Below are 24,471 nucleotides of genomic sequence, written 5' to 3' on the forward strand. Positions count from 1 at the left end.
TTAAAGCCCATGTTGCAGGTTAACCACCACTATCGATTAATGGGTACATAAATCACTCAAGATATGTCTATAATCTGCGCTATCTGAATACTCTCGTCTACTACTCGTCTCTCAAGTTACTCTCAATGTTCTCAAGGCGGGCTTTGGTAAATTCTCTCCCCAAGGTGACTTAATGCAATGCATTGTGGGGGAAAGGAGAATTGTTGCAAACCGCTGCAAGATAGTACCTACTTTTTCGCATTATATTCCGTTTTGTGATACCCAACAACATAAAATTCAATGGATAACAGTTGAAATGTTTATTACCAACAAGCAAATTGCACAAATTAGTTGAAAAATTAACCCTGCAACACGGCCTTTAAGTTATTAGACTAAAACATGTGCCATATTCTGATTTGTTCATATAGCCTACTCAAAACAGACGGGAAAACCTAACGCAGAGAAGTTAGCTTACCGTTTTTAGGTGATATGCCAACTGTTTCTTGCAATCATTGCATTCGACTTTTTCCCCCATCATCTATTTTTGTAAAATGCTGCCACACTGCCGATGTCTTTGACATGGTAAAGGAGGACTGACTGTAAATTAAACGCTCAAAATTAAATAAATATTCAGCAAACCACCAGACCAAGGCCTTCTAGTACTTTCTTCAATCTGTCTCATAGACTGTAAAAAAATAAATAAAGAGCTGTCTACAGTGGGTTGGGCTAATCCAAAAAAGTGAAAACAAGGGGGGTGTTCTGAAGACAGACTGTTACCTATGAAACAGGGGTGCTCTGAAAACACCCCCATTAGCAATTAGTGCTTTCCACCTGATGAAATTAACACGGCAAAAAATCAACTAATCAGATTTTTGGTCCAGCCAGAACGTATCGACCAATAAATCGACTAGTCGACTGGGAGATACAGCCCTAGATTTCTGACATAACTTTTTGGTACAAAATATTTACATTCATATAAATACTGATGTGCGAGCAGACGTAATCAAGTATATTACTCACTTTGGAACAATTGAACAAAAACACAGCTTGTTGAGAGCATGAGAGTAAACGTTTAGATGTAATTTTTAGACTGCAAAGAATCTAAGTCTTTGTCTTATATTTACTTCATATGATTTAATTAATCAACATTACACAAGCAAGAGTGCTGTTTTTCCTGAATATCAGCACGATTGTATATGTGATGAATGTGATGTTGAATTTATTGATTAAATGTAAGAATCTGACAAAAGATGATGCATGTGTCTAATACTAGGGATGCATGATATTTTCGGCACGTCATCAGCCGAATATGAAAAATGATGCCGATATGGCTTGCCGATAATACTGTTGATTATTCATCTGAAGTAACTCACGTGCTCAAGAAGTGCTAGCGATATGATAACGTCAGAAGTGTGGTCATTCTTGAAGTGTACTTGTGCCTGAATGGTGATTAGATTCACTGCTTTAGATCGCTGCGCTGAATTTGAGAATGTGAGTACAGAATGACACGTCCGGTGTGCAATGGTCACTAGAGCAGGGATGGACAACTTTGGTCCTGGAGGGCCACTGTCCTGCAGAGTTTAGCTCCAACCTTAATTAAACACACCTGAACAAGCTAATCAATGTTTTCAGATTACTAGAAAAGAGTTTTTGTCAGGGTTGGAGCTAAACTCTGCAGGACAGTGGCCCTCCAGGACCGAAGTTGCCCATCCCTGCACTAGAGCGTGCACGAGCAGCAGCTGCAGGACAACCTCCCCCAACCTCCCCCTCTGTGAAAACAACCTCCCCCAGGTCCTAATGCCTGCCCGATAAGGAGTTTTATTTGTTTAGGGGCTGCTGCAGGCCTACATGTTAGACTAATAAAATGAAAAGTAAATTACCCAAATACCATTAAGACACTTGTGTTTCTGAATAAATAAAGCAGCAATTGATGAATTTTTTACAGCTCTTTTGCAACCATAAAATGTTTAAGGTTAGAACTGCATTAGTCTGAAAACAAAATCCAAAAATATTGAGATATAATCTTAATATAAATCACACACCCCCACAGTACACCTAAAACTCGGTCATTGTTTACTTTCTAACATTTTTTCCCATAGCGCTTGTGACCACAATTTAGTCGCAGTTTAACACCCTGATAAATAAATGCTTCTTCACAAATGCTATTTTCCTCTATATGGTTTCCTGTCACTGTTAAATGTCTACATGTCTTCAATCTCCGCCCCCTTTCTCTCACTATAGCTGAACTTGTTCGGTTCCCCTGTGCCTCCGATCCACAACGCAGGGCTGGACAAAATGATGCAAGATACCTCTGAGGCAGGTCAACCTCTGAGGCCGGCGTCGAGTGCAGCCGAGTTGTATATTCCGGTGAGCGTTGCTCATTAATAATGGAAGGAAAAATCTCTCGCTGAAAATAACTGGCGCAGAAACTCTACATTAATTGATGTTTGCTAAAAAATGAGTGCAGAATGCAACGTATGTAAAGGCTGCCTGGGGCACAGTTTATTAATAAGTCGGACCCCCTCTACAAGATAAACTGAGCCGCACAGAGTGAGACAGCTATTTAAAAAAATATAAGCGCCCAATCAGCAAACCTGTGCACGACACGACTGTAAAGGACTGACTCAGACATGAAACAAAGCCAGCGTTCTCAACTCAGGAAATATTCAATCCAGTCTCATTCCTTTTCTCCATGTTGTCACACATTTCTAGCTAGAACGAATACAGGCAACCTATTGCTAAGATGGGCTACCTGCATGCTAATGTTGAGGGGGAAAAAGACAGACAATGGGGAATATCTTTATTTTTGAAAAAAGCTTCAATGTCAAATCAAAGTCAGACTATATAAACAGTAAATGTTTTGTGTCTTATGTGTGGTTGGTTGGTTTTGTTTATAGCTCTTCCCAAAAGATTAAAACATGTACGAGCCACCAACACATGCACTAAAGAAATTACGTAGTTTTCTGCTGATCGTTTAAGTTTAAAAAAAGATGAGCTAGACTAATAAGCTTACATTTTCACCCCCGAAATTAGATTTCTAATACAGATGTTTTTTTTTTTTACAGCAAGGACCCATAACCTCACTACATTCAAAAACAATACAAAATAAATAATGTAAAATATACTTTTAAACAAACACAACTCTTTTGTGAATGTGTATCTTGAGGTAGACATTGACATAACATCCAGTCAGTAAGCAAGCCAGATGTTATTTAAATGACCATTCTAATAGATGATAGACAAGTCTGTACATTTTTGAGCACCTCAGTAAAAGAACTAACTCAGTGAATAATGTAGCCCTGAAAAAAAATCATCAAAAGACCTGCCTTTATTTATTATCTTTGGATTACTTCAGTTTTTAAATCGCATCACATTCAATTGAAACTGCAAAATTAAATCTCAGGTAAAACTATTTATTTTTCCATGGCACTCTAGATCAATGATTCTCAACTGGGGGCCCCAGGAAACTCCCAAGGGGGCCTCAAGATGGCTTTAAATGATTCGATATAGGACAAAACAAGCATTTAAAACAACTTAAAATCAAAATATTTCTTATACAATTCAACAATGTTTTTTTTTCTTTGATGAACCATGGTTCCAACTGTCTTTAAAAACCTTGATATATGAGGTAGCCTAATGTTAAACGTATCATTTATAGACCTGTAAAAGCCAATGCAAAATCTAACAAAATCTCCATGGGCATTTTTATAATGATTTTTCGAGTTATACAAAAACTCTTAAATATTTGATCAGGTGGAAATTGTAAAATATAAAAAATAAAGTTATGGGGTTTTTTGAGAAAGTTTGAAAACTAAAACACTGTCAACATCACCACGCTGGAAACACTGTCATTAGAGTGGCGATTTAATGGTATTCACTGTGGTTTTAAGTAACCGCAGAATCAAGTGAAGTTATGGTGCAAATAAGTGACATTGAGCTTGAACAGGGCGAGTGAGATACTCACTGTTCTGCTCTTTGATCATTCCCAGACTCAAAGTAATGAGCCGAGTTTGGCCTGAGAAAGTCTGTAAGCCTAAAAAACGACCACCGGGGGGTCTTGGAGCACACACAAACACAAACACATGCAGAAAACACACGGACAAACTTTCACTCACCCGCTCTCCAGACCGTGGCCTCTTCTTGGGTCGTGTGGGCAGAGTGTCCTCCTTTGGATTTGTGTCGATTGCCCAGTAGGAACCCTAGAAACAGGATAAAGTTGGAATATTAGCTCCAAAGCAAATCATAATATTCTAAAATAGTGGTCAACTTGAAGCCAACCATGCAATAAAACTTTCATAAAAAGCTGAGCACGATAATAAGCAGGGTTTCTAGGAGAGAAACTTCAGTAATCAGATACTGTGCACGTTTGCTGTCAAACATGTACAACTTTTAGTTCATCAAAGTTTCAGCGAGCTCATTTGTAAGCCCATCACGTCTTGAGGACGTTCATGGAGCTATATGTTGAGGTGCGAAGAAGTTGGGTCTTTCGCTACAGCCGGTTCTTGCGCTCGCTTACTCTCACTTCGCATTTCTCCTGAGCCTTGGCAGAGGCAAGTAAAATGTTAAGCCCCTCCTGAAGCCCCTCTTCCTCAGCCGCAGGTTTATCGATTGCTCCTGTTCAGGGCTGGACACAGAGGTGTTGGATTTCTGGTCAGGTCTGAGCTCTGATAATCAGGCAGAAAATAGCACACCTTGGTTTGGGGCTGCTGGTATCCAAGCACCCAAGACCCTGGCTGAATAATTTATCTTTGCATTCTTCCTGTTTAATTTATTTTTCAATAGTGCTGCTCTTCCCAAAAGCTAAAGGCAACTCTGGCCGGCAAGTTAGGCGAAAAGAAAAAGAAATTAACCTCCAGGCTTGGGTTTTATTTTAAAATATTTCATATTATATGGGATAAGATCTCAATTGTCCAGAGAGGGTGCGATCAAGACCTTTAAAATTACTTGTGCACAGCTGGCGCATGCATCTAAGCAAGGAGAATAATTGAAAATCACCAAAGGATTTGTCTAGACAGCATGCTTTAGGTTCCTCAAACGTTCGGCCTCCAAAAACATATTGATAAGATGATGTAAATTTCTGCATTTAAACAGCAATACAGCACAGGTTAGAGGCCATGGAATGGCAATGAGCAAAGCTCCAGCACCCGAACAGTTTTTCCGCATTCCTTCCAAGAAAAGAACTCAGTGTCTCCGTTTTAACACTCGGATGTTACATCAATTTGTTATTTAAGTGCAATGACAGCTCCAAAACAATCTGACCAATCACAAAGCTTGCAGCATTATCACACCTTGCTTTAACATGCCATGTTTTGGCCTTAGAAGCACTAAACTGGCCTGTGTACTAAAACTGGCCTGATGAAAGGAAGTGACGCAATTAATATTAATCAAATGATAAACTAGGCATTCAAATTATAACATTAATGAATGCAGATCACTTTATTGCAGTCAACCAAAGTCAGTCATTACAGCCATTATTTAATCACAACAATCTTCAATAAGAGACTCATTTAATTTTAAGATTGTATGTGACATTTTTTTTAAGTTATGCATGTGTGTATATTAAAAAAATGCATAACTAACAATTTTAAATTTATAATATAAATCTATTTTTTTTTTTTTATTTAATTAGAGAGGAGCATTTTGCTAAATATATGCACTTTATTACATATTCATTATATTTTTACTTGAATGTTTATATTTCAAAAAAACTAATTGCAGTAAAAACATAATTGTGTTATTAAAAATTCATTATTATTACATTAGTATAAAAACTGCCTTATGTGCAATTTAAATGTTTGTACAATTTACAGCCAACATTATAGTAATGTACCAACAGACAGGGTTCCCTGAATAGTTTACAGCATCAGTTGAGAGATTTTTTTCCTTGAGAAATCGAATTGAATCGAGATTGGAAACTTAATCGCAAGCTTGTGAACAGAAATCGAATCAAATTGTGACATTCAAAGAATAATTCATCATATTACACATTATCTATTGCATGCAAATTAACAAACAGTTTACAACACTTGAGCTGAGAGGTGCGCTAGCGTGAGTCATGCGAAAGGGTCTTACGTTTCTTTATATATTCGAATGTAGCATAAGTATCCGAACAATGTTAAATGTTACAGATAGTGAGTGCTTCCACACAACAAACAGACTTAGTAAGTACAGCTACTTTCCAACAAATCGTTTAACAAACACTATCTTCTTCACCCTGCATCGCTATTTACGTATTATATTCCACCATTAGACATCTGAGTTCATAACATGCAGGGCAATCTCAATCTCTCTTTAAACACCCTCATGTTTATGATTTTAATTTAAATCATCATGTCCCTGTAATTGATGCAGTGATGATGATGAAGGACAGCTGAAGGTGACAGAATGCTGACAGTCTGTTACACTTAGCAGATGTAATTGAAATTAAAACTACTGCAAGACGCTTTCACTGTGGAAAGGGAGGCTGAGTATCATTCCTTTTAATTAGCAGAAAAATCTTGAAAAACTGAAAGCCCTTGGGAGGGGAGTATCTGTAGACTACAACACAACCTCTAGAGAGAAAGCAATGTTTAAAGAAATCCATGAAAGGACAGTTTACATGAATCTGAAACAGGGCAATACAATAAAACTGTGTCAAGGTTACTTCTTTAGATTATGAACTCAGCTGAGCCCCAAAATTAACAGACGATAATGCAATAAACTAAAGAACATTAACAGTCTCCAAATCAAGTATTAAAAGGATAGTTCACCTAAAAATTAAAATTTATCATCATTATTCAAGAAAAAAAAGAAAGAAACAAAACATTTTACATGTATTCATATAATAGACATTTTATCCAAAACAACAAACAAATGAAGAAGATATAAATACTATATTCTGGCGTTCAAACGTTTGGGGTTGTTATGATTTTTTTCAAAGAAAATAATACTTGAATTCAGCAAGGATAGATTAAATTGATCAAAAGTATCAATTAAAACATTTATAATGTTACAAATGATTTTGATTTTAAATAAATACTGTTGTTTTTCTATTCATCAAAGAATCAAGTTTTCAGCACTATAATAATATTAAGTAATCTTTCTTGAACACCAAATCAGTATTAGAATGATTTCTGAAGTATCACGTAACACTAAAGACTGGAATAATGGCCCCTTTAATACATTATTAAAAAAAAGTTTTAAACTGTAATAATATTTCACAGTATTACTATTTTACTTTATTTTTGATATTGTTCGGAGTCGATAAGATTAAAGAAAAGGTATCTTATGCTCACCGAGCTTACATTTATTTGATCAAAAATAAAGTAAAAATTATTGTAAAAAATAACTGCTGTGTTTGTGATGGTTTAATAGTAACGGCTATCTAATTTCAAACCTGGTCTCTAATGGAAATAATCAGTTTGACACAGTCTTAACGCAGACTAGACCTCCCTAACCAGAAGTCTACTCAAGGGCAAACAAGATTGTATCCGCCCAAAAGTTCGACCTTCCTCATTCTCAACAACTGCTGCGGATCACAAAGGTGAAGTGAACAATCGTTTTTGCCATCTCTGAGAAACACGCCTCAGTTACTATCTCGCACAAACAGCAGGGTCCATATTCCTGCCATATTACAATATTGATGGAACATATCAAGAGAGCCCTTCGCAGCTTTGAAGTTCTCCTTCCACGGGGGAGGGCTGTGTGGAAGGAGGCAAATTCCAAATTGAACATTAGGGATGCAAGCATGTTGGCCGTGCATTCGGAATAGAATCCATCCAGCGATAGATTATTTTGTATTTAGTGGAGCACATCCCAGGAGTGTCAATATCAGAGGATTACACCAAAACATGAAATTAGCATTCAGTCCCCATCCCCTGCATGCCTCGGCTCTTCTCTTTATGTCGCGCTGTGAGCGTATGTGCGTGAATGTGCTCACACAAGATGGCTGAGGATACAGAGAAATAAGGAAGCGTTTGTGGCAGAGGTACTATGTGATGGAGAGAAAAAAGACACGTTAACAGTGTCCACCGAAGTTGTATGATGCGCATATATATATATATATATATGTGTGTGTGTGTGTATGGTGTATGTATGCATGTTTCTCTGCACTCTGGCCTACACATGAATTTGTTAGGGTTGTTTTGGCTCAGACAGGCCGGGGTAACGGCATGCTGACAGAGGGGAAGCAGGTGGTGGTCTCCCCCTCTCGTGCAGGAAGTGCCGGGGCTGAAGTGCTTTCTCCTCTACCCGGGAGAGCTCCGGAGAGCACTTTTAAAACATTACTGCGAGTGCTCGCTCTCATCTATTTTGACAAGGATACGTATGCATTTTTAACGGCTGAATCTGCTCTGGTAGAGGCATTTTGTTTTTAGAGAATGTACAAAACATTTCTGAATAAAACAGAACTACATATGGAGGTAAGAGGAGAACCCTTACCTTTCCTGGGTCATCTTTGGAGCGAGGCACTTTAAGAAAACACTTGTTCAACGAGAGATTGTGCCGTATTGAGTTCTGTAGGAGGAAAGAGAGACAGAGAAGTTTAGGTTGTTTATAGGTTAATGAGACTCCCACATGATATTACACTATAATAGTACCTAAAACCCACATTTACATGCAGCCTATAGCACGCTATCAGACAGTGCTGTAGCAAACGCGAGTGTGTAGGGTCCCTGCAAATAAGAGAATATGAATAAAACACTGGGGTATTATAACCCAGAGTCAGCGTCATCTTTTCAGTGCTATGCAAAGCAACCAGGCCAGAAAAATATATTAAAGAGATTCATCTTGTTGCAGACGACAGCCTACAAAAAAAAAAAAAAAAAAAGGAAGGGTGGTTAGGATGATTGCAGAATATTGAGACTCCTCAACTCAATAATAAATACCCCTGACTTAACTATTTTTAACGACCCAGAGATTTTTCATAATTTCTATGATTCCCACACATTCAAATGCACTGAAACTGATGTGACAAAAAAAACATGATAATTCCCATACATGATGTCTTGAGGTTAATAAAAAAAAAAGATCCAGTTTAACAGCATAGTAATTAATTAATCATCCTGATCCTCAGAGGGAAATGAATTATGCAATTTATTTTTTAAACTTACACAATTATTTAATGAGCAAAAGGTAATTTTTCAGCATGTGAGGGATGAATCAGCAGGAGCCAGCTTGAACGGACATCATGCCTTAATGCTCGGTGCGTTCCAGCTGGAGCTTAGCCAGCCACTTGGCTTAAGACACTAGAAACGCACAGGTTTTGAAATCATTTGACCAAATTGTATTGACAGATGGGTGTAAAATAAAAGCTCTGGGATCTTCGCATGTGCTGGTCTGGCGGTGGAACGCGAGAGAAACACTCAGAGAGGCAATTAGATGAAAATACTAACCAAACACAACCCATGTTAATATGTGATGTATTTGTACAAGAACTACCGCATAACATCTAATGAGGGCAATAACGGGCCATTTCCACTGGGCCGATCAGGGTTGATTGCAGGTGTGTGCTGGATGTTTAACAGTGGACCGAAGGGAGTCTCCGTCTGCATCAGCAGTACCGAAACCATTAGACGCAATAAAGGTGAGCTCTGTAGGACAGCTGAACCTCAGAGTCCAAGAGATGCATGCAAAAAAAAAGCAGGTCAGAGCAGTTACTGTGTAACCCGCCACTAAACCTGACGACATCTACGTATCTGTCCACAGACCCTAATCTTGTAGCGCATTAAAACTTTAGCAGCCACAGCAACTCTCCACACTGCAATATCTGAGGTTAGTCAGGCAGACAGCGTCATAGTCTCTGTAGAAAAAAACAAACACAATGTCAACTAAAGCCTGCTCTGCAATAGCGATGTGCACTTTGGGCATTTTGAATGCTTGGGTACTCGAAAGATAGAACAGAAGAGTACTTGAGGTCAGAGAAAGCAGATAAAGGGAGATCTTTTTATTATAATAATTGTGCATCAGACTGTCATGCTTCAACTCATGGGTTTTGCAATCAACACAGGTTTCCAACATCTTTGATGAAAAGAAACAGATCAGTTTCTTTTTCAGAGTAACAATTCTGTGACAACCTTCTATCAGGTTAGGTTGCGACCAGCTAAGTGGACAAGCAGGTCAGACAGGCAGGTCTCTTTCCCTGGCTGTCACGCTCTCTCTTTTGTCCTCCACTGCTTTAACTTTCCTCTCCCTCTCTCTTCACAGTCTCTCCCTCTTTCTCTGCTGGGGGCCAGAGGGTTCAAGGCTGGCTCAGCAGGGCTCCTGCAGACAGACACGGCTAATAAGCACTACTGCACCAGTCCAGTCTGTCTCCAACTCTCTATCAGGGGAACTAACCAGGAGAGCCGCAGGGCCAGCTGCCATTCTGACACACTGAGTTTTAGTGTGTGTGTGTGTGTGTGTGTGTGTATGAGAGAGAAAAAGAAAGAGAAAAAGAATGACCCAAGAGAAAGTCAGAGTGTGAGAGCTTATGTGTAGAAGCCCTCTCTGTTTTTCAGATGGATCATGTATAGTGAAAGCTACCAAATCTAATGCATTTAACACATAAAAAATTTAAATAAGCTAAAAAACGGTTACTTTTCACAATATAATCCATTTCAAAAGGATAAAAATTAATTAAGTTCCATCCTAAATTCCTTAATGTTTTTTTCTCCTCCCAATATAGAATAGGTTGTGAATGCTATTTTGTGTTTAAGACATATAATACATGATGGCATGAAGTGCTACTATGTCTTACATCTTTGCACACTTAAGATAGGACATGTTACTTGTCTAAATTCAGCAGAGACCTGCTTGTCAGTGAGCTATATCAGAGACACACTTATATCTTTTTTGACCCTGCTTTCAACCTGGAAATTGAGTTTTACTTTTTAATGAGTTACCAAAACGGTGTCTGCCTTAGATATCACTACATGTTAGCAAACATGCCATCTCAGACAGCATCTTAACATGCACATTGCTGGTGTAAAACCAAAGGTCGGCAGGTCACTAACAGAGATAACAAATGACTTGCAGAGCATAGAAATATTCAACATCTCATAAAATGATGTGCAGCTAACACTGCTGATTCTGAATATCTTATGCTTGATTGCATAGATTACAGCTGGAGCTCAGAAGCACCGCAGTGCAGTGAAGTGATGAAGAGGAGGAAGAGCGCTGTAGGAGTCATCGAGGATGAGGAGCTACAATAAGAGGGTCAGACACTGAGCTCTGTGGGAGTGCCTGTCCATTACTGTCTCTGTGGGCTGAGATATACCTGCGTTTCACAGCGGCGGGAACGCTCTCTGGTAACCCCCCGCACAAACTCGCATGTTGACAGTTAGTGCACCCATCCGCCCACTCACCCCTGGCCTCTCGCCCACCTCTTCCAACACGACAGAAGGGCAGGCGGGGGAAAGTGGGTCAGACTGACCTCCTCGTCCCGAGTATCAAGCGCTCAGCGTGAGTCAAAGGGACAGGCCATGTCGCAGCAGAGTTCTTCATCAAGGACATACCGCAGTTCCATGCCTTCTCGGCCCAGGGAGCCCAGGTTACAACAGAACCATCCCATCAGTGCCTGCAAATCCAGCCTGACATCCTCACTCTACATACAGCGACACAGATGAAGATTTTAAATGATGGCAGGGTTGGTCAAGAAACTGATGATGACTTGATTACAAGATAAAACACATTTTAAACACAATTTTTACATTCTACTAAAAATAATATTATTCGCAGAACTATTATTCACAGACTATATAGAGTCTGCATTGGTTCCTAAACAAACATTAAAAAATACAATTTGATGTGTAACGATTCGATACACAATACTGAACTCACAATTCGATACTATTGCAATATTTTAAGCCAAAATCATATATATATATATATATATATATATATATATATATATATATATATATGTATGTATTATTATTAAAATAATATTACTAAAAATTATTCATAATTGCTTGAATAAACCTACAGACAGACAAGTAGGCTAGTATAAAAGTTAGCAAAGATTTTATATATATATATATATATATGTATATGTATGTATATATATGTATATATATATCCTTTATAAATATCTTTGCTTTGTAAAAACAACACAGAATATAAAATTAATTTATTTGATATATTATGAAATATGTAGAACGAAATAAAAGTTCCAAAAAAAATTCATTCATATAAAACATGCAGACACATGTAACAACTTGCTGTTCCAACAACAATATTGTTTCATAGATACTTGTTCGTTGGATAAAAGAAAAAAAAATCTAGCATCTCAAACACAGCTTGGAATTCCCAGCATTCCTCCTTATACGCTGTGTCTTTTCTGTCCAGTGTACCCGTCCCAGTTCCACCCATCCCATAGAATATTTTATATCTTCTCTCTACAATGCTTTCAATATCTTTGACATATGGGCTTATCTGCAAAACGCGTTAAGTTCCCTCAACCACAGCAATTCCTGACAAGCCTTTCGCAAACACAGAGACGTACACAGGCATTTCTTAAGCTTACAATATCTCTACACACGTTAGGGAATGTAGCACATTGGCAGACTGTGTTTGTACTACTGGGTGTGGGAAGATGCTGGATCATTTTTTTTTTTTTCATGTGTGTGGTGACAACGGTGCCCTTAACCAGACCCAAGGTGGAACGCACCATCCAGCTCGCAGACTAAACCTGCGAAAATATCCCCCACCTTTGACAGACAAGCCATGCGACTGCAGCATGGAACTGGATGCAGTGAGGTTTTAATCCACTTAGAGCATGGAGAATCCCTCACCCTCGGCCACAGCGATGAGGACAGCATGACTGAGTGTGAGAGAGGCAGGAGCTGATAAGGTGCTAAGATGTGGGTGCCTCTTGTTATATGAATAAGAGGAAGACATCATACTGGAGCTGTACCTGAAGTCTAGCACTGTTTAAACCTTATATTAACAACAGTTTCAGATGATCCTAGCACCAGAGTTTCCGCTAGAAAAAAATGGTGCTGGTCAAAGTGACCGGCAGAGGTTTCGTTTTACGGACATTTTGACGATATGCCGGTCAAATATCGCCTCTTAAGTAGTCAAGTTGATGAAAACTGGAGGCAGTCTATGTAACTTAAAAAATTACATAATCAGACCGTATAGAATGCAACATGTTATTATTATTAGCTTAACTTTCAAATAGACGGAAAAAAACATGAACGTCCGATTGGTGTCAATCAACGCCAATTGTTTTTTACTATGGTTTCACACACATTCGTTTTTTGAAACATTGAGGCCAGAGCCGGCGGCAGAAACAAATCAATGGACGGGCATTTAATATTCTTGGGGGGGCCTAATTATGACATCCAATAAAATGGGGGGGGGGGCTTACATGCGCTTCATGAGGCACACTAGCACACAGCACACGCACGCAAGGTCTCGCACTCTCTACCTCTCTGCCGTGCGCGCTGTTTGAACGTATATTCACGTAGACTTTCGAAAACCAGGACATATTCTTCGTAGCCTTTCGGAAACCGGGACAAATTCACATAGCCTTTTGAATTTTTTTTGAGCCTTTTGTATAGCATAATTCTTATGAGCCTTTTGTATATCAGGGAGAGTTTATAAATTTCCCGGGACAGGTTGTTAAAAAGAAGAACAATCCCGGGAAAACCGGGACGGGTGGCAACACTAGCTACAACAGTTTCACAGCGATTTCAATATCCTAACTATAATTAGCCTATTGCCCAATCATATTTCGGCTATCATGAGATATCATGTTACCTTTGGTCTGCATTGTTCCGTGAACACAGCATGCTATAAGCCAACTTCCTATAATAACAGACAAATAGTCACAAATCTCAAGTTAAGTATTAAATCAACCATGCATAATCAACTACGACACACTCACACACATATTGCATATCAGTGTCAAATGCATAATTTACACCACGTCTGGTGCAACTTACGAAGAGTAATAAAACCAACTGGTCTACTCACGTTCTTAATACAGCTGAAGTCGACGTTTTTGGGATTGGAATCTCCTCATGAGTTTCTCTTTCCATTTGTTTCTGAATAGGCAAAACCGAGCACGTCGCGTTCTATGGTCGCGTCGCTATAACTTTACCGAGATGCTGCGGTCAGAGCGGCTCAGCGGGAAACCCCTTTTTTGTAAACAATCAGTCAAACTTCCGGGAGATTTTTTTATAAGATTAGCCTATGAGTCAAACATTGCATTGCACTTAAATACACATCAATAAATATATAAATACTGCACGTAAATTATTATTATTATTAAAATAATTGATTAAATGCAAATTGGATGGAGGGGGGGCACAGGAGCTCTGTAGTCGGGCCCGGCCCCCTAAGGCCCGCCCATAGCGCCGGCCTTGATTGAGGCACGGATGTACCTAATACAAATAAATAAAACATCTCCAGTTAACTAGCAGATCATTCCTTTAGTTCGCTATTAAATAAGAGATCTAGCGCTAAAATCTGTTGTTTTGAAATCAAGCTGAGCGCTCGTGTCCACTGCTATCAGTTGCATGGACGACGCGCTGCGCGGGTTGCGCAATCTTCACTCGGACGCGCGTTTCAATCTATCGCCGTTGCGGAGACTCTATATTCATTCCGGTGAAATCACAAAATAAAATGCACACAAACGTGTCCCTGCTTGATATAGACACAATAAATGTGTCCCTGCTTGATATATGACCACTGGTGAACATAGGCTTAGGCTATTCAGTTTTGATGAGAGAAAAAAACAAAACAAAAAAAAATTGTACGAGTGCGCGGATTAGAACCACTGGCTATAATGAGATGTTCCTGATTCACCATCGTCTGGCCTCTGGAAAAAAGCTTTTAAGGCTAGTCTGCCTGGGCCTGGCCATATTTTAAACGTCTCACTCAATTGTTCGTTGTTTAGGTCTATATTACCGCCGTTTTAGGCGTGCGCTTTATTTGAAATGCAGCATGCGATGTTGTTTCATAACTTTCAAACGGTAACGTTAGAGCCTGTTCCTTTATATTTATAACATATCCAAAGTTCGGTGTATTTTTGCTTTACACATTTTAGGCTTATTCTCAAATTCAGATTGTGTTAGGGGGGCGGGATTATTAGGCAATTTTAATCGGACAATTTGACTGGAGAGATTTAATTTTGTCGGACATTTCATTGTTTTACCGGCCAATGTCCGGTAATTACCGGACAACGGAAACCCTGCCTACCACAAAAAAGTATAGGCCTATAAAACTACAACACTGCCTGGCATACAAAATTATTTACGCAAGTCTCGTGTAAATGTATGGACTTTCCAAAATGTTCCAGTAGTAATGTTATTCTGTGCATGACAAAATACTGTAAAATGTTCATTGTTAGTTCAAGTTATGCACTAACTATTATTAGCAAATTGAACCTTACTGTAAAGTGTTACCAATATGGATATACTTGTACTGTAAATCAACATTTTAAATTGCAACCCCCCCCCCCCAAATGCAAGTATTGTTAATGCAATTTACAATTGATTGTTATTAAAATACCAGAAATAAACAGGCCTCTGAGTACTGATACCATATTCACACTATATCTGTTTTATGAAAATACAAGTTATTTATTATATAAATGGCTGACAATCACATGAGGAAACGCACACCAAAGCAGAGCAAAACGGCATTTCTAACTTCAGCTTCAAGACAAACAACCCACATTCGAGCAGCAGTGGACGACTAGTTTAACGATTTCTCAACTTCATTTTCAAGGACTTCAAAGGTATTTGATCTCTTTTCTCTTGGCATCTAGTAACAGTGTGTTGGCATGCAACATTTTTAAAGACCATTCGTTCTCTGATCTTTACTCGCTTATAAGTCGTTTTAATAAAACATGAAGATTTTGCTAGCTGCAGCAAAAATTATAGTCAAGGTGAAAACCACAATAAACATAAAGAGCCCCATTTCACTGAGATCTGAATAGCTCACAATAAGAACAAAAAGAGAAGCGGTGCGGTCAATATCGGTGTGATGTAATGCTGTGTGCGGTGTACTCAGTGAAGTATTGCGATAATTAAAATTTGCAGATGCTGTACAAAGTAATATAACACCTTGGGGGACTGACTAATTCAGAGTTTAAATTAAACCCATCTTTCATGTAAAGTATGTTAATTTATAAGACTAATAATACATGAGTACCGTGGTAAGTGAGCCCTGAACAAATACGTACTAGACAATGCATGCAGATGATGGCACTGGCTCTTTTTGGGAATATTCTTCTCATCTTGACCAAATTAGTAAAAAAAAAAATCCATCTGAGGAGACCTTGAGGACAGAGCCTGTGATTGTGTCAAATATCAAGTGTAAGTCTCTTTATTTATTTGAAAGACACAGGAGTGTTGATGGAATAAATAAATACCTTAATAACCTCTATGCATCTTGAGAGTCGGCTGCATGATCCTCTTATTTAAAAAGAGTTGAAAGTGGCAATGAAAGTCTTCCAAATGGACTTTCTCCTCTATATTAGAGTGTAGCTGTGTCATTGACACTTGGCAAAGCTTTGCAAATTTTTCAATAGACACACACACACACACACACACACACACACACACACACACACACACACACACACACACACACACACACACACACACACACACACACACACACACACACACACACACACACACACTGGTGTGACCAGGGTTCAAAAAGATACAAAGGATGACTATTCATTCAGATTTTCTTCCTGAGTTAGGCTGGCTTTGTCTCCATGGTGTTTTTAAAGAAAAGAGAGCTTCAAGACCTGAGCTATTTCATACGACCTGACCTCTCTGGAGATTTCAAAACCCTCTGTATCATTTTCTACATGTGTTCAAGGCTGCAGTACTTACCTTAGTTTAACAGTACAGAGTCCAAATTAAAACCGCAACCGTTTAATAAGGGTTTAAAATGTTTTGGGGAGAAATTCACTGATGTAGCCTAATTATGACAAACAGGTCAAAAACTCATGAAAACACACTTGACTCGAGTTTAATTAATGTTCTTTAAACCTGCACTTTTAGCAGGTCATGTTCATAATTCAGAGCTGAGAGCTCAACAAAAAGAGGTTTCTTAATTTTCTAACAAACTTGAATGACAGATTCAACTGAATCCTGCCTTGCTCAATGGCTCTGTGTAAGAGAGAATCTATTCAGAGGATTAGCTTGACTGAATTCTTCTGTGCTCTATAGTTCTTGGTAGACAAAACAAAGAAATATGTCCTTCTACATAAACTACAGATAGATGCATTGCATTGAGCCTATCACATTAAAAACCCATAATGTGATGCATTTCCTACATTATGCAAACCAGATATTCATTGAGGAATAAAATATGGGTGGAACTTGAGAATAGACTGTATTGTGAAAAGTGGGCGTTACACACAATAATGTAGCCAGGTGGTTGGACACACACACACATACAAAATCAGCAGATTAGAAATGAAAAAGCAAATTTCAGAGAGATTAAAGCATGGGACTTGGCAGATTTATCCCGGTTCCGTGACTAAAATACATGTTTGAGCCATTTTAACTGAAAGCAAATGTCAGTGCCCTTGGTTTGTCACCAGAACAAAACAGTATGTTTTTTTAAAGGCACTTTTTAAAAAGCCACTTAAATGCCCTAAATGAACTAAGGCCTAATCCTGGCTTAATCTAAGCCCTGCCTGTGAAACCGGGCTTTAGGGAAAAGGCCTGTTTGTCATTTTAAAATGTGCTATGAAAAAAAAAGAAAAATCATTATTTTAAATAAATGTTGTTCTTTTGTATAAAGTATCCATCACGGGTTCCACAAAAACACTAAGCACCACAAATATTTTCAATATTGATAATAATAAGAAATGTAACTTGAGCACCAAAACAGTATATTAGAACGTGAAGGATCATGCGACTGAAGATCGGAGTAATGATGCTGGAAAGCTTTGCCACCACAGGAATCAATTACATTTTTAAATATATTACAATTGTAAAGAGTTATTTAACATTTTAATATAATACTGCAATATTACTGTGTGATCAAATAATTGCAGCCTTGGTGAGCATTAGAATCTTCTTTCAAAAACATTGAACCTCAAACTTTTGAATAGCATTGTAAATAATAAGCTAATCCCCTCTGTGATATTACCTGCTAACAAACAGCAATAACCCACGTGCATTCTCATTTCCAATCACTGTAAAAAATATCCTTTGCTGTAAACATCTCAGGTTCTGATGCAAGTTACATGTATATAATGTAAATGTCTTTATAATACATAGACCAACGACTGTCTTGTTTTTGCATTATTATAACAATTTAGTATTTTATCAACAGAAACTGCAACTGATGCATCAAAAAAATAAAAAGGCTATGCCGGAAAAAGAGGTGAGAAATATCTAACAATCAAAATCCCAAAACAATTTTACACCACAATGAAAACATTTCCAAATTAGTGAGTAATCCGGTAACCCCAAACGAGTGGTGGTATAAAACATAAAAGCCATTGTGTATTAGTCCAGAAAAAAATCAGGAATATCTCACCGAGGCAGAGGGAGAACTTGGCACTTATGTGTGGCATAGCTGTTGAGTTTTTAAAGAGAGAGCTCTTTGCTCTGCTCTTCTCTGAGGAGCCACAGAAGGTTATGAAAGATTGCAAACCAAAGACACGTCTCCCGGTTTATCCTCCCTGAAAGCCTTCGTGTGCTCTCAGTTCCAGATGAGCGATCTGATGAGAGCCATTTGTCAGTCCCTCCTCTTAATTATCAGCCGGCTCAGAGCGGCATCCTGCAACAGCCACTGACAATGGCACTTTGGGCCTTATTCAGCACTGCCTCAAAACTGCAGTCAGACAGAGACAAGGGGGAAAAAACTGCATTTGTCTGAGAGTGAACAGTGAAGTGAAAGATACTGAGTTTAAAATACTTGTGCATTCTTCTCGTCTATTATAGAAGCGGAAGGTAGAGCCGGCGTATTTCCTCACGTCTCACCCCGTGGTTTTGTGCCACGGAGATTGGTGGAAAGGAAAATCATTTAAATGTTATAATTTAGGGTCCTTGCCAACAGATAAAACACAGGGTTAAGGAGTTGCATGAGAGAGGTCCCTTTATAATCAGGGCTACGAGGAAGAAAATGAGAAGACAGTTGGGCAGAGTTCAGATATTAATGCTAGGGGGGAAAATTGGTTTGTGGTTAGCTTCAAACAGCATTTAAAAACGGCAAGTAGTTAGTAAGCAGATCGTCCAAACAGGAGTCGATTTGAGGTATTTTAAGGTTTGTTTACTACATGTTCTAATGTTTTAAATAAAGAGACTATGTATATAATTTTATATATACAAGTAAATAGCACTGTCCTCTCACTATAAGACGTAACTTTATATACTTCAAGAACCACAATTTAATTACCTGAAGGTCAGCCATACATATTTTACAGTTTACATGCATAACAAATATGCATAAAACCAATAAAAAAATCTGCTTTCTATAAACTCAATTACAAACACATATACATTACATTCAAAACTATCTGTTTTTGTTTTGTTACAACGTCAAAATGTAAGTACGCATGCATAAATCATAAATCGCTGGAACGTTTCATTTAGTAAGACTTAAAAAGACGTGTAAATGATTAACTTTAGAGACAATGCAACACTGGCGCGATTGTGCAAGTAACAATTCCGTCAACTGCCCCAACTCCCGAAACGCAAGAGTCTATCGGCGTCTGCAGTGCGCGTGACGCTTGCCTTGCGCAGATGCAATGTTATGTTAAACGCATTTTGACACGGCACCGCTGAATCACAGTTTGTGAAATTACGTCTAGCAGAAAGTTTTAAAAAGACTGATTTGATCTTCTAATCTGTGTTGATCGATTTACTGATACAACCTACATTCTAAAGTGAATAAATGTTTGCGGGAATTTCCAGTCATTTCAAGCACAAGACATGCGGGAATGATTAAAATTATGTGCAATACCCGCAATCCTGTGCTGAAATTAGATCCCTGAGACCAATTTTGGTTTGGGTCCATGTTGTGATGTACATTTGGAGATTCACCAGAGGAAAGACTTAAATATGTAGCTGCAGGTAGGAGGTCAGTTTATTAAAAATCATATTCGAATTGTTTATGCATGCAGAGTCTGAGGACTTATATCTAGCTGGCTGTAAGAACCTCCAGGAAATCCATAATACAACATTATCATAAGACCAGTGTCAAAATGCAATATGTACTGAGCTTGAAACCTGATTCCTCAACAACTTTTTGTCTAACCAAAGATATTATTTTTTTGTATGTTACAGAGATGCACCAGTCGACAGGCCATCAATCAGAACAGGATGGTTGCATTTTGGCTGATCTCTATTCCGGACTAGCATACAAACTGCACTGAAATAATTTCCCAAAATGTAATTTGTGTGGAAATAGTACGAAGTCTGTAAACAGGACATTAACACAGGCTGGAGACGGGACACACTGAAGACGGGCACAACAAGCTTACTGTTCGCGATCCTCAAAATATTGAAAAAATATATATATATAAAAATTTAATTGGGGGAAGGGGTGTATATGAATTTATCTCGGAAGGGAAGTGACTGTGTTCAGAAAAGTTTTGATGGCTTTTTCTTTCCCTCTAGCCTCCGTATAATGCCTAATAAAGTAGTGTTTAGAACCACAGCGTTGTTTTGTTTACAGTGGTAACCAAGGAAATGCTATATCACTGGTGTTTCAGAAGCGCCATCTACTGTCAGAGAGGGAATTTGCATTTTCATTCAGTCTATCTGCTGTTTTTGTTTGGTGCAGGTATGTTTTGTATAGCATAATTCCACAAAGCTAAATTCAGACCATTCTAATTTAAATAAAAAACAACTGCTCATGTTACATGAGTTTAGCATTTTTGTTTGTATCATGATTAAAATGCAGTGATTGCCTCTAATTTCAAATGGTTACAGATATTTTTGTTCAAGGTCAATTTGGCCTGTTATAGAGCAAATAAACAACAAATAAACTTGCTTAAAAACATTTGGTGGAAAAAATCGGAATCGGCCCATTTGCTTGTGTAAAAAAATTGGAATAGGCCATGAATCGGTGCATTCCTTATGTCGATTGTTTTAAATATGTTAAGTATTGCTTTTTGCCAAAATAACTTAAAAGTTCTTAAAAATATCATAAATGCAGACACTGCAATGTAAATTTGTGTTGCCATATCGACTTTTATAGACTACCATTTCAAAACTTTGGGATTGATAAGATTTTTATATTGTTTTGAAAGAAGTCTTTTGTGCTCACCACGGCTGCATTTATTTGATCAAATATACAGTAAAAACAGTAATACTGTGAAATATAACAACTTAAAATAACTGTTTTTTTTTTTTTTTAAATGTAATTTTTTTATTCCTGTAATGGCAAAGCTGAATTTTCAGAAGCCATTACTCCAATCTTCAGTGTCACATGATCCTTCAGAAACCCATTTAAATTGTTGTTAATGTTTAAAATGGTTGTGCTGCTTAAAGGGGTCCTATGATGCCCTTTTACGAAGTCTTGATTTTGTTTTTCGGGAGTATCAGTGTTTCTCAACTGGTGGGTCGCGGAGTGTGCGGTCAAAGAAAGTTTTCAGTTTTTAAAGATCAGTCTTTCTGATGTGAGACTTTTATTATCTTTTAAATTATATTTTGAGATAATATGCCAATTACATACTGTGAAAAATGTATCGCAATATCACAATTTATCTTATTTTACCTCAACGTTTAGTATACTCCAAATGTGCCAAAATAAAAAATAATAATTCACTGGTGCTTTAGACTATTACATTTAAAAGCTAACAAAATGGGAGCAGGCCTAAACATGCAAGGGTCACCAGCAAACCCTGAGTTTGGAACAGTCGCAGTGCACAAGTGCCTGATGAAGCAGCGACAGAAGAGAGTCCTCAGCACCACTAGCAAACGCAGCACTCATCCATCGCAGCTGTGAGAGTCGCCATTAATATTACAGGTGCCTAAAGCTCCATCCAGTCAATAACCACTATTACAGCCAAAGGAGCTAATGAGGGGAGTAGAGGTGACAATACAGTTCCCATATGCACAATGCAGCATGATCTCTCCACACTACTGTAAGACAGGGGCTGTTATGTGAACACTTCATTGTGCAAGTGGCCTCCAATCAGCTTGATCAGATTGACGGAATACAACTGTTCAAGTCAATGCCGACAATTAGGCTCTTTGAAAACAAAATCGATCTGCTAGATGGTTTGACAGTGCTGCAACGGCACTGCACGTTTTCAAGAAAGGGCAAAAATAAAAATAAAACCACTTCGGACAGGCTGTTTTGGCAAACCAAGGGAAACTCAGCATTCATCTATCACTGCGGACTGACACAAGAATTCCTCACACAACAGAGGCAGTCAATCAATCAACAGAACACACGGAGAAGAGGGTGCCGAAGGTGGACAGGGACCAGTCTTTTACACCTTTATCCATCTGAAGCTAGTACACAGACTTTCCCTTCAGGCAACGTTCTCCTTTAAACTGACGTCGAGAAAACAAAACAGCAAATTCTTTGTGGTTTGACAAGAAAGGGACAAAAAATACTCAAGTTTCCCATTTGAATTCAACTTAACACATTCAAAAGTCACAACCCTCCTATAGAGTCCATTAGCAAAGCTAATGTAAAACTGTCAAGCACAACGACCCATAAATAATACATTGCTGAGGTGAGGAAAGGCCGGGTACCCTTCTGCTCACTGCAGTCCCTCTAGTCAGACACTCCAGCCCTCTACAAGGCCACATTAATTGTCTAATTCAGAGGCAATTAGTTGGCAGTGAGAGGTTGTGGCCTTGCAGCAATAAGGAGGACAGAGGCTAGAGGGGGCGGCAACCAGCAGCAGTACTTCTGCCCATCTCTCTCTTCTGCTTGCTGACCAGACTCTCTCCACTGCAGCCAACGTCACCTTGAAAAGAAAGACGACTGCGTAGACTCGGGCTGTATATATAGACTTTTCAGAGCCATGAAAAGTATTCTGGACACTTAAAACACGCTTAAAAAAGGACTGTATATCACTGCCATTTGATAAAATATCAAACCAAGTAGCACCTGCGAATAAAGGATGATGTGCTGCAATATATTGTACTTCTATTGACCTAACTAGTGGAGGTCTAGTACCACTGCAGACAATGTAGTGACAATATAGGGAAAATATTAGGGGGAAAAACATAAATAAATAATAATAAAAATAATTTCTGACACTGGCCCAAGGTCATTTTTAATAGAGGTTTGAAGTCTTTTTCCTTCACATTCACACAGGTGACCTATCAGAGTAACACAGGTGTAGTTCATCACATTAACTATTGCATCTTATATTTATGTATGACAAACAGAAAGGAATCGATTGTTTTAATTGTGAACAACACATCTATACTTTAAAGTTTCAATTTAAAACAGACTTCTTTTCAAAATGCTTTACTTGTAAAGTGTGCTTGAGCGACTTCAGTGTCCAAACATTTTTGGGGCTACTGTATGTGCACCCTAAAGCTTTCTTCAATAAATTAGGATGGAAAAAGTGTATTGAGAGCAGTGACACTGATAAATAGGCAATCATGAGTGAGGAATTGATCTGTCATATCCATGGCTGCTATGACCTGCGATTATACAGAGTGATGCAAAGATGCTGGAGCTTTGCCTGTCAATGGCTGTGGGACAGGAAGACAGCGTTGATTTCTGGCATCTCATCCATCACTGATGGTGCTCCACTGCTAGGAGGCAGAGTCATTCTCTTCTCCTGAGTAAAGGGTAAATTCTGTATGGACATAGTGCCTGTGGATACACAAATACTGTAGTGACAAACTAATGATGATACCAGGCATGTGAAGTGAATTTTCTAATCTCGAGATGATTATAGAAATTGGGTTTCTGGCAAAAAATTTAATAACCCAAAAGACACATATTGCTTTGAAGCAGAGATCTTGTAATTTCTGCTGTTTCTTAGCGGGAATTTAAGTCAAAGGGGGGGGGAAAAAAACAGGCACAGGATCAAAAAAGCCCGGTCTAACTCATTAGACCTCAAAGTCGTGGCCTTCCCAGCTACCAGCACAGACAAACCAAAGTCAACGACATTGACGACAGTCAAAGACAAACCCAAAACCCAGATAGTAAAAGCATGGAGCTCAATGACATTTTCGATGTGGGAGCTCTATGTGAAGTCCCTGGGCAGTGTGCCATATCCTTAGTGACACCACACACACGGTGCCACTCTGTCTGCAGCTCCTGCCTGCTAAAACCATGTCAGATGGGCATAAAATGAGATGAAACATTTCTGCCATGGCACATTTCCTATTGTTAAAACTCAGCATTGTACTGGTAATGCCTTGGCAGGCCTTCTTAATCTTTAAATTTGCGTCTTCAAAAAAAAAGACTTGACAAGAAGGGTTAGGTTTCCTAAAGAGAAAGCAAAGTAACCGAGTACCTTATGGATAATTACTTCAAAACGCAAGTGCTATTTTGTATGACTGTGGTGCATTTGCCAGTATTTTGGAAGAGGTGCTCCTAATGCAAACTTCTATGCCAGTTAACTCA

The 24,471-nt window shown here is 38.5% G+C and overlaps 1 protein-coding gene across 2 annotated transcripts in view; it reads right to left on the reverse strand.

The window, feature by feature from the left end:
* Nucleotides 1-24,471, reverse strand: part of foxj3 (forkhead box J3) — a 112,161-nt gene that overhangs the window by 20,125 nt on the left and 67,565 nt on the right. For both annotated transcript variants that reach the window (XM_077203548.1, XM_077203547.1), the window contains exons 3-4: nucleotides 8,398-8,472; nucleotides 4,095-4,178 (exon numbers count right to left, since the gene is read on the reverse strand). In XM_077203548.1, the coding sequence (XP_077059663.1) occupies nucleotides 4,095-4,178; nucleotides 8,398-8,472 (159 nt within the window). The remainder of the gene's footprint in view (nucleotides 1-4,094; nucleotides 4,179-8,397; nucleotides 8,473-24,471) is intronic.

Source organism: Siphateles boraxobius, unplaced genomic scaffold (assembly GCF_051911475.1).
Source record: "Siphateles boraxobius isolate OS27281-9 unplaced genomic scaffold, OSU_SipBor_1 5, whole genome shotgun sequence".
NCBI lineage: Eukaryota > Metazoa > Chordata > Actinopteri > Cypriniformes > Leuciscidae > Siphateles > Siphateles boraxobius.